The sequence below is a fragment of the Sinocyclocheilus anshuiensis genome, unplaced genomic scaffold (assembly GCF_001515605.1).
Source record: "Sinocyclocheilus anshuiensis isolate Anshui unplaced genomic scaffold, SAMN03320099.WGS_v1.1 scaffold118, whole genome shotgun sequence".
NCBI classification, from domain to species: domain Eukaryota; kingdom Metazoa; phylum Chordata; class Actinopteri; order Cypriniformes; family Cyprinidae; genus Sinocyclocheilus; species Sinocyclocheilus anshuiensis.
The window spans coordinates 4,905-16,904 of record NW_015546020.1 but is presented as its reverse complement, the minus strand read 5'-3'; the positions used below and the strand labels follow the sequence as shown (position 1 = coordinate 16,904).

The window sequence follows — 12,000 nt, the reverse complement described above, 5'->3', positions numbered from 1 at the left end:
TAATGAGGAAAAAAAATTAACTTAAATGATTTTAGCAAATGGCTGCAATATAACAAAGAGTGAAAAATTGAAGGGGGTCTGAATACTTTCCGTACCCACTGTAAATCATGTTTTTTCCACTTTAAACTTCTGTCAAAAGTTAAATCTTTCCTATCTTTTAAAGATCTTGAAAGAGTCATACATGTTTTTGTTTTATCTCGCTTGGACTATTATAACTCCTTGTATGTTGGATTATCCCAATCCTCCATGTCAAATGGTTCTAAATGCCGCAGCCAGATTTTTAATGGGGTCCGTAAACGAGAACACATTACTCCGACTTTAGTGTCTCTGAATTGGTTGCCAGTGCATTACAGAATTGCATTTAAAATGGTGTTGTTTGTTTTTAAGTCATTAAATGGTCTGGCACCTTCCTGTTTGTCAGATCTTTTAAATGTAAATAAATCAGCCAGATGCTTGCGATCCTCAGACACTATTACTCTGTCATATCCAAGATCAAGTTTGAAGTTGAGAGGTGACCATGCATTTAAAGGTCTCTGGAACAGTCTTCCCCTATCTGTGAGATGTACATCTTCCATATATGATTTTAAATCTAAGTTATGGTCTTATCTTTTTACCCTTGTATTTAATTCATTATAATTCTTGGTCTTACTCTGACTTAAATTTTATTGTTTTACTTTTATTATTACTGTTTCTTTTATTTGATCAAATAAACACAATAAAAGTGGTCGACTTTTGCTGTGTTTATTTGTGCTTTATAAATAAATGAAATGAACTGAATGAATGAATATTTCTTAGTGCTAGCCATAACCTCTGATTATTGTTTGAGCTCTAAGTAAATTGTTATAGGTGACTGTAGGCGACTAAATGGAACCAATATTTAAATAACGGCAAGCATGAGGCGGCCTATTAAATAATATTAGTCATAACCTCTGGCTAATGATCAGATTGGCAAGTTTGTGACCATGAGGTTCTCTTAAACGGCTGACGCGAGACACTCTGAGCAACATTATTCCTAATGAACGAGTAAAATATATAGTAAAGGGTTGACTAGAATAATGAAGTGTCAGAATAATAATAATTAGAAATGGACAAACAACCAATTTGCATTTAACCTAAATTCAAGGTCATAATAAAATGGAGTTAGATTAGACTTTAATAGAAATAAAACTTTGTGCAGCGAAGAACGCACAGGAACCCTTCAGCCACCACTGGATACCTTTATTGGGCCAATTGGGTGGACCTTACACTGCCGTACCTGCACATGTGTGACAGAGTTGAGTGATGTCCAGATGTTGAGTCTGGTTGCTGATGGGATTGTTGAGCACACAGCTGTAGGTGTTGTTATCCTGATATTCCACCTCCAGAGGTAGAGAGAGACTGATGCTGAGATCAGACACACTGATGCTGGACAATAAACTGTTTCCTTTGTACCAGGAGAGAGTCACATGACCCACATTCACCACTGAACACACCAGTGAACAATTCTTGTACAATCTGAGAACGGAACAGCCTGTGCTGATGACAGGAACAGGCAGACGAGCTAGAAAATATTGGAGAATAAATCTATTTCAGTAAATAAGATAGCTGTGATATTTGTCAGTTCATTGCTATTTAAAACTGATGTAAAGTATTAAAGAAACAATGGTTATAAAATGTTGTTTAATAAAATAATTAATTAAAACTGCTTGAAATGCACAAATTAATGTTTACAATTACAGATTCTTCTATCATTTTTCAATAGGGTATAAATTTCTACTCACCATAGACGGTAAGATTGAATGTGCTGAGCGGCGTCTCTGTTCTGCTGCTGGTTACTTTATAAAGTCCAGAGTCTGTGGTTCTGGTGTTTGTGATGCTCAGAGATCCAGTCTGATGATCCAGCTGCAGTCTGCCTCTGAATCTCCCAGCAGCATTATCATCATGACACTTGCTCTTATTGTTCTTTCTGTTGATTTGAGCAATGAGAATGTTGTTGTGTCCAAATCTCCACAGTATCTGATCTTTTCTCTGTATATCAGTATCATCAGTGTTTAGAGTGACAGAATCTCCCTCCATCACCGATACTGACTTCACTTCATCAACACCAAACACACCTGAAGAACAAACATATAGTTACTCATATTTGCCGTTTTTAACCATTTTTAAAAGTTATCTGAAATGTTGCGATTGCAAAATAACTCTTCACTCTGCACTGAAGTATTTGGGCATATTAGTCTGATAAAACATGAAAATATTATAAATTATGGAAACAATAAATAACAGAATAATGTGCAACTGAACATTCAAAAACTTTGTCATAAAAATACTTACCGGACAGACTCCATGAGCACAAACAGATGAAAATAAAAGCCTGAAACATTTTATTTTTCAGTTTTGCAACAGAACTGTTACAATGATCAGGTCCTGACACTCTTGAAAACGTTGAATGTGTTGCCAGTCTGTATTAAAGTGGTTCAGTGAGTGTGAATAAACCCCTCCAGTAGCTCCTCCCACTCAGACAGACCCATTTCAGTCAATCTTCATGTTTAAGAACAGTTTATACTGACTGTTCGGACAACATTTTAATACTTTTACATAGTTTTCTTTCTCAAACCCCAGATTAGTCTATTATATAATTTCTTTTGGATCTTGACTGATGCACTCCAGTGTCTGAAATGAACAGGGAAATGGGGCAAAAAAGCCCCCAAATTTAAATTATGGAGGGAAAAAAAAAAAAAATCCCACAGTAATTCCAGATTTTTATATTTATAGCATGATATTTAACCATTATCAGGAGTTCTATATTTCCATTATTATCAGCATGATTGTAAAAGTGGTATTATTGTTATAACACTGATTTATTAGTTCAGTAAACAAGTTAATAGTTGTCTAATTTACATTTTAAGTTTTTTTTTAAGATTACATTTAAGTTTTTGCTACATAGTGTGTGTATATATATATATATATATATATTTCATGTAGCAATAAAAATGAAGACAGATTAAAATATTAGTATTGTAATTTTACTGTTGTTATTATTATGAACCACATTCTAAATATAGAAGCCGAACATTATATATTCCCTTCATGTTATTCACCGAGGACCCACTGCATGGTTGAGTTGAGTTTATAAATCTTTCCACTGGCCTTCACATTTGGAAAATGTGAAAGTTCAAAAAATTATGTTTTTAGAAAGAGTAAACATTCTTATTTCTTCTATCTGTAGGTCTAAATTCATTCTGAGAAGTCATATACAGTCTGTGAAGGGAGGAGTTTATTCACACTCACTGCAGAGCTTCACTTAACCACTTCACTACAGACAGACAGCACTTCTGCTTCTTTTGCTTTGTTACAAAACAATCGGCATTTTCAAGAGTGTCAGGACCTGATTATTATCACAGTTCTGTTATGAAACTGTTTTGGAAATTGCTGAAGAAAATGTTTCTTTTCATCTGTTTGTGCTCATGGAGTCTGGCTAGTGAGTATTTTTATGGCTATTATTTCCATCAGTTATTTTGCCACTTTTGTTATATCAGAATAAAATACTTCAAATTTTTGTGCTCATGCTGCTAGAATTCATTTACACAAAATAATGATCTTTAAAAAAGCATCATATGACCCCTTTAAGCATATTTCTCTCCTGTAAATTACTGAATGTTGTGTGTATGGAACAGGCAGGGGCATGTCTAGAGTTTTGGTGGCCCCAAGCAAGTGGGCCCAGGGGAGCCCCCTTAGCAGAAATCGCGTTCCGCCCAGGGGCCCCCCTGGACTGCAGGGTCCCACGCAATTGTGTTGTTTGCGTGCAGTTAACAGCAGTATGTACATGGCCTCCCTCATTCCCTTATATGTGGAATTACTATATTTAATGAAAAAACAAATACCATGACATCCATCCATCTATTCTCCAAACCACTTAGAACCACTTGTGAGGAAATTGCAGATACAGTACGTCTGCTGATATGAGTGAGAATGGGATAAATGTATAATGTTTTAAGTGACAGAAGGAGGAAGCTGACAGATGTGTAAATAATGATTGTGATAAATACGCTGATGAATGTGTATTTGTGTTTTCTTTCAGAAGGCTAAAGAGCAGGATAATGTGGTGTATGCAAGAGTCTCGAGAAGTTGATTAACTCTTGATCACTGTGATTCTGTTTTGAGTTAATCATTTTTAACAAATATGGGAAATGTATTTTATGTCAATACACATATATGCACATTAACGATTCCACAAACGTGGTCCATTTCTCATCATCATTTGAAGGGTTTCCCAATAAGTTCATAAAGGATTTCATTGAGGCATATAATGCAGGGGTGTCACTAGGCCTTTTTTAGGGGGGCTTCAGCACAAGCGTCAGAAGCCGAAAACAAGGTGTGTGCATTTATCTATAAATTGTTATGATATCTCCATCTGTGAAGTTTTTTTTTTTGTCATAAATGCAGTTTACATAATGTGATGCGAGAGCAATTACAAGACTTTACAAGACATCCACTGTAAAGTTTTCACTGCATTCATGCTTTATGACACTGCAGCTGTTTTCCTCCACCGAAAATAGAATGTGAAGGCATACTTCAGAAAATGTTTTTAAATTAAAATGTATTATTTAATATATAGGGCAGATTAAACATACTGCCAATCTAGACAATTACAGTAATATAAGGTTTGTCTATATATGATCTGGTTAGGTAAAAAGACTTGAAATAAAATCATTATTCAGAAGTTCACTTGATAGGTTGTGTTGAAACTTTTGTATGTATTGTTCCTGCCTTGTACAGTAACAATATATTAAATATTTTTAATCATACCCTCATTGGGGGCATATTGAAATCCTAGAATTTACTTATAGATAACACCACCCTGCATCATATTTGCTGAATGAAGACCTATACCTGTTTCTTACTAATTTTGGCCTACAAAAATTACAAGAGTACAAAAAAATTAAACATTTTACAAAAATAGTGCCTGTTTTACTCGAGTACATCACAATTGCTCACGAAACATGATGCATTTCGTAGCATTTCTGCTTTTGACAACCATTTGTAAAGTGAATATGTTTTGTATTATCCCTTAATCACCAGAAAAACTGCCACAAAGACATGATTCATATCTTCCTCTGAGCCAGGTATTAATTCTCAGCCGGTTTTCACATGTATGAATGATGCTTTACTGCACCCAGAGAGTGACAGAAAAATTACAGATAATGTGAAAAACAGTTTATTTATTTGATATATTAAATGGATTGAACATATTTTTCCACTTCTTTGCAAAATGTAAGTTTAATGATACATTTTGAACAGTTCTAAAACTTTTGGCTTTTGTTATTTGTGCATTAAATCTGATATATATTTGAAAAATGTTAATTCTGTGCAAACACTGTATGTGAAGGCATTTTTATTTTTTTAACCCAGCAGCATCAAATGCAATATTAGGTCTTTTTTTCAAATCAGCTGATTTTTTTAAGATGCAGGGCTAATAAATTTGCCAAAAAATCCTTTGAGAGTATCACTGTTGTTCCAAATGTGCTTTTGTTTGTGTTTTGTTTCATTTAAAGGATTTTTGTGAGTTAATGAATGTGGCATTTAGTCAAGGTCAAAAGGTCAAACGTTATAACATTAATTTAAAATATTATATTATTGGATTTTAATCCAGAGCTTTTGAGAACTGTTTTTGTTTTATTTATGTTTGTATTGTTTTCATTTGTTTTGTTAGTGCTGTAGTACAAACTGTTGATACAGATGAACTTGATGGAGCTCTACCTGCTGGATGAACATGTTATTTCACTAACAGTGCTCTCTCACAATCTTCAAATTCTTTGCAGACATCACAACATATGCAGCTCCACTCATTGGTTTTTTTTTTTTGCATCTTTATTCTGTTAGTCTTGACAAGTAAATCCATGTTCAGTTTTGCACTGTCAAGTTTACTGTGTGAATAATGAAATGAAATATAAAAACGGTTAAAAAATATTTCAGAATATGGTGTCTTTATGTAGGATTCACATGACCATTAAACAAGACTAATACAACAAATGAGAACAGCAGATCTATACACAATATCCCACTGGCAATAACATCCACTGCTTTTTATGATATAAATCAAAATCATATTGCTCCTGGACTCTGTATGAACTTTCATGTATTCATTTATCAGACATTTTTATCTAGAAAATAAATACTAGAGACACTACCAGGCCATTAAAAAAATATTGAAAACAATGAATTAATATATACATCTTTAATATGCCTTAAAAGGTGTCAATAAAAGGTGACAAACATTAACCTCATCTTGGCTGCGGGTGTTTCTGTTGAAAACAGTGTTAAACGGTTCTAGTCAGCAACGCTTCTGTTGACCACTGTAGTGGAAAAGAAATGTCGAGTGTGAAATGAAAGGCTGAGAAGAAAAAAACTGATCACAGTCACGCGATCACAAAACGAAATGTGTGAACTTTACTAACTTTTTTGTTTTAACTCTTAATTTGATCTTTATCTCTAATCACGACTATTTTTACCCATTGTTGCATTCGTGGCTGTTGAAGCCCATGATTTACAGATGTTTGGCCTGATCAAGTATCTCCACAGTCTTTTTTTCAGCTGTTAAAATCAGTTGTGTTGTTGATTCAGGTCACACAAACCACACTCAGCAGTACTACCGGCATCAGCTGCATCAGTCAAATGACTTTTCAAACAACCACAGATGAGTTCAATACAACAATCTAAACGAATTACATCAAACCATGCAAATCAAAACATGCATTTTTGTGCAAATATAGTAGCAACAATCAATTGAGAGCAGGTGAGAGAAGAACTGCAAGCATAGAGACACTTTCACCTTAAACACGCTGTGGTTTATTGTGCTTCTGCAAAGAACAAACATTGGTTAACATTGTCAGACTAAACTGAAGCTCTTAGTTGCCACAGGTGGCAAAACTTGCATGTGAACATGTGAGAGAGATGAAGTGTGAAAACCAGAGCAGAAACGGACCAGCGCTTTGGAAAGTTTGTTTTTCAGACCTGCTCTATATAATCATATTATGTTAATAACATAAATTATCAAACAGTTGTGTTTGTGAACTTCAATGTCACAAGGCCTGATATGTGCAAACTAATTTTGGAGGTGTATATTAACTATTCAATATATCCATTATCTGTTAAAAAATGTTTTCCTAAATTATTTTATGAATAATGTGATCACTGCCTTTTGATTTCAATTCAGATTTGCTGAGGTCATCATCAATAGAAGCTCCTGTGAAAATCTCAATATATTATTCAGCAGTCTGTGTATATCTGATCAGGAAATACCAACAGACCTATTATATAGCAGCTCACTGAACTCTGATTAAATGCCTTTAAAAGTCTATCATGTTGGTGATTGAAATCCTTTGTTTCCAGAGATGGATTCATGGTTTCATCCCAATAACAATGTGCTTTTAAAACACAGGACATTCATAATAATTGCAATTTTTGTGCATTTTCAGTGGCTAATAATGTGCATTGTTTTCTCTCTTCTCTTCTGTGGTGCGTTTCCCAAAAGCATCGTTAGGCAACTATGGCCACAAGTTCAAAAAGTCTGTGTTTCCTGAAACCACAGATCCAACGAACACTGGCAAACTGCATTGCAAACGTGTGTGGTTGAACTACGCCTCTCCAGCTGTGGTTAGAAGTAGAGCTTCATGTTAGTTTGAAGTGTTGACGCCACTGAGTCACAGCCGCTAGGCTGTGTTCTATTCAGAGTTACGCCCTATTCCTTTCGAAGACTTCACCATCCACTTTGAAAGATTTGGAAAGCTTAAAGTTGTCTTGTTCACATCTTACGTAATTTACATGTAAAGTTATTTTTTTTAAAGTTCAATTTTAAGCATGATTATCACAATTGTACTCCCTTTGAAGTGCACTCCGAAAAAATTTAGGCCATTTTGAACACAGCCATGGTTTGTGAAGAAAGGTGAGTTTTATTATTTAGGCTACAAGCGAAAATCTTAGTTACAGCATTTCCAAAGAAAGATTTCTCATATAACAATACTTCTAAAACAACATATCTGTTAATGGTTTTCACTTGTTTTATAAAGTTATCTGAAGCCCACTGTAGCCTACATATATGCAACATATCTGCAGTGGTTTGAATGTAGTGTCAAAAAGTGCTATGATATGGTAAAAGTAGTTCATTCACATATTAAATATTACACTTTATGCCTATTTAATCTCTGAAACCAAATATAATTGAAAAATCACCTGGCCAATTGAAAAACTGGCCGACACAAAAGAGTCATGTGCGCTTCCAGGCCATTTTGCCACAATATCAGTGAAGATCCCCAGGACACACTACTTAATGATAACCCTTCCTGCAGATGTACAAGGGCTCATTTACCACAGGGCTTACTAGATCGCTCTCATGAATGGTGGCAGAGCCTGACCGGAAGACAAGAAATTGTTGAATAAAGTGTTTTTTGTTGTTGTTGTTGTTGTTGTTTTCTTTGAGCACAAAAAGTATTCTCATAGCTGCATAAATTAAGGGTTGAACCATCGATGTCACATGGACTATTTTAACGATGTCCTACGTTTCTGGGCCTTGAATATAGTAGTTCCCTTGCTGTCTATGGAGGGTCAGAAAGCTCTCGAATTTCATCAAAAATATCTTAATTTGTATTCCGAAATTAAATAAAGGTCTTACGGGTTCGAATGACATGAGGGTGAGTAATTAATGACAGAATTTTCATTTTTGGGTGAACTATCACTTTAACCACCATAGTACGATGCATCGTTGGGAAAATGAACAATGAGGTGACGACCGGGTCCTGACGAAACCGTATTTTACTTTATTGCAGATGTTTGAACCACCCATTGTTTGAACCACATTGGTTGAGCTGCCGTAATGACGTTACAAAGGGGGTGGAGTAATAACTTCTGCATTAGATCAAATTCGCATTGACACTGAAAAGTATGGAGACAGAATTGTTGCTTAATTCCAAATAAATAGATTACGATCCATAAATAAATGTAAAGACATGAACAAACATTAAACATATTGACAAATAAATAGAATAAGATTTGCAAATAAAAAAAAAACATATTTACAAATATATATTTATGTCACAACCACAACTTTGCCTGGCATTTATTTGTGAATAGCGTCCTGTGCATTTGTATAGCTGCACGCATTTGTGAATCGCGTCCTGTGCATTTGCTAATTGTGAAACATTTCTTGCGTCAAGACGTGCTGACAATCCACAAATACGTGGACTCCACCCACCGTCTACTCAAGCCAATCAGATAACAGCCACATTTCGCTGACCAATCGTAGCACGGTCTCGCTATAGCCAATCCCGTTTTGCTTTACAATTAGGGCGGTCTCGTCCTGAGATAACTTCATTCATCTGCATTGGCTCAAATAGGTAATATAAGGGCCATAAAATGAGTACAGTAAAAGATGTTTAAAATTGGATTTCGTTAGACCATTAGACTGTGTATCATGCCAAGCCACAGTATTACATTTTACGTGCCTTTGAAAATACCAGAAAAACAGTGCGTGATGAAGTGTAGTAGGTTAGACTAGTGCGTGTGCGCATTTACAGTGTGTTCTTTCACTGTATGATTCAGTTTATTAAAATACATTTCAAATGATCACAAAATTCAAGATATGGGAGCAAAAAATTTAAAAATTAAAATTATGTAATATACAGTTCAATAAACAAAAAACAAAAAGTTAATTAAGAGACTTAAGTTTTAGACACCATATTGCCTGTTTTTGCTCTACTTCGACAACAAAAATAACTCCAAACAAAGCCAAAGTTTTACTGTTCAACATGATGGTGTTTCGTTCCTGAATGAATCAACCGTTTAAATGACTCGGTTCAATCGCAATGACTCACTTATTAACAGTGACTTGCTGCCACCTACTGGTGGTTTAAATTTCACATTCAATCACAATCTTTTCATTTTTTAAATAATTTAAAAAATGTTTGTTTAAAATATCAAAACATTATCTATGCATTTGTAACTGCATCAGCGAAATGTGGCTGTTATCTGATTGGCTTGAGTAGACGGTGGGTGGAGTCCACGTATTTGTGGATTGTCAGCACGTCTTGATGCAAGAAATGTTTCACAATTCGCAAATGCACAGGACGCTATTCACAAATGCGTGCAGCTATCTACAAACGCACAGGACGCGATTCACAAATAAATGCCAGGCAAAGCTGTGCTTGTGACAAATACATATTTGTGAATGTTTTTTTATTTACAACTCTGATTTTATTTGTGAACTTAATTCATGTTTGTGAAACTTTAAGACTTATTTGTGGATCTCATTCTATTTATTTGTCAACGTTTAATTTGTTCATCTCTTTACATTTATTTGTTGATCATGAGCCATTTATTTGGAATTAAGCAACAATTCCATCTTCATAACCCCTTTCGTGCTCTTCCCAATATTGTGACAAACACCATATTTAAAAAGATAACATTTGAAGAAAACCGTAAGGTAAGTGCGTTTTATTTTCAAAATTGACGCAGTGAGTCAGCTCTTTTCACTGCAAAAAAATAAGGCCCATCTCTTTCAATAAAAACTGTTTCTCTGGCATTTTCAAAGGCACGTAAAATATAATACTGTGGCTTGGCATGATACATAGTCTAATGGTCTAATGAAACCCAATTTTAAACATCTGTTACTGTACCCATTTTATGGCCCTTATATTACCTATTTGAGCCAATGCAGATGAATGAAGTTATCTCAGGACAAGACTGCCCTAATTGTAAAGCAAAACGGGATTGGCTATAGCGAGATCGTGCTACGATTGATCAGCGAAATGTGGCTGTTATCTGATTGGCTTGAGTAGCCGGTGGGTGGAGTCCACGTATTTGTGGATTGTCAGCACGTCTTGATGCAAGAAATGTTTCACAATTCGCAAATGCACAGGACGCTATTCACAAATGCGTGCAGCTATCTACAAACGCACAGGACGCGATTCACAAATAAATGCCAGGCAAAGCTGTGGTTGTGACAAATACATATTTGTGAATGTTTTTTTATTTACAACTCTGATTTTATTTGTGAACTTAATTCTTGTTTGTGAAACTTTAAGACTTATTTGTGGATCTCATTCTATTTATTTGTCAATGTTTAATTTGTTAATCTCTTTACATTTATTTGTGGATCATGAGCCATTTATTTGGAATTAAGCAACAATTCCATCTTCATAACCCCTTTCGTGCTCTTCCCAATATTGTGACAAACACCATATTTAAAAAGATAACATTTGAAGAAAACCGTAAGGTAAGTGCGTTTTATTTTCAAAATTGACGCAGTGAGTCAGCTCTTTTCACTGCAAAAAAATAAGGCCCATCTCTTTCAATAAAAACATAGGCTATAAACACTCCAAAATTGCATAAATTAGAATGTCTCAAAACGCATTTATAGTTCGTATCTCATTTTCCTACCGTATTGCTACCCTTAACTGCGTCATGTGGATGGAATATGCATGGAAATGATATGCAGATGACGTTATGCATATTAAAACTAGGCGTTGTAAGCTCCATATATGGCTATTTCGGGGAGGAGACGGGGGGGAGATTCATGTACTCACAATCTTCCGCTGACTGGGTATTACAAAGGGAACTTTGCGCAGGTTGTGACGTACGCATGGCTTTATAAATTTGAAAACTTGTACGTATGCACACATTTAGGATGAAATCTACGGAAAAGTTTTATACATGAGGGCCCAGGTCTCAGGGAGAGGAACTTAAAGCACTGATGCCAGAAAGCAGTTGTGAGAAAACGGCCAAATGACACAAACACCAATTCTTCAATCAAGCAATTTTCTTTTTATTTGAGGGGGGGCGGACAGGGAAAACATGCCATATGATTAAAGCACTGAATTGAAAAGCTCTCCAGTAGGTGTTATGCAAAATTCCCATGATCGTTTCAATGACCACATCCCTGACCACTTCCTTCACCACAGCCGCTCCCCTGACCGCTCCCCTGACCATATCCGCTCCCCTGACCATGACCGCTTCCCTGACCGCTCCCCT

The 12,000-nt window shown here is 35.4% G+C and overlaps 2 protein-coding genes across 2 annotated transcripts in view; one reads left to right on the top strand and one right to left on the bottom strand.

Moving 5' to 3' along the window:
- Positions 1–2,324, bottom strand: part of LOC107698551 (SLAM family member 9-like) — a 6,042-nt gene extending 3,718 nt beyond the window's left edge. Inside the window, exons 1-4 of the mRNA XM_016499589.1 lie at positions 2,311–2,324; positions 2,186–2,214; positions 1,761–2,093; positions 1,256–1,540 (exon numbers count right to left, since the gene is read on the bottom strand). Of these exons, the coding sequence (XP_016355075.1) occupies positions 1,256–1,540; positions 1,761–2,093; positions 2,186–2,214; positions 2,311–2,324 (661 nt within the window). The remainder of the gene's footprint in view (positions 1–1,255; positions 1,541–1,760; positions 2,094–2,185; positions 2,215–2,310) is intronic.
- Positions 2,325–11,772: 9,448 nt separating this feature from the next.
- Positions 11,773–12,000, top strand: part of LOC107698550 (neurofilament heavy polypeptide-like) — a 1,569-nt gene continuing 1,341 nt past the window's right edge. Inside the window, exon 1 of the mRNA XM_016499588.1 lies at positions 11,773–11,986. Within this exon, the coding sequence (XP_016355074.1) occupies positions 11,872–11,986 (115 nt within the window). The 5' untranslated portion in view covers positions 11,773–11,871. The remainder of the gene's footprint in view (positions 11,987–12,000) is intronic.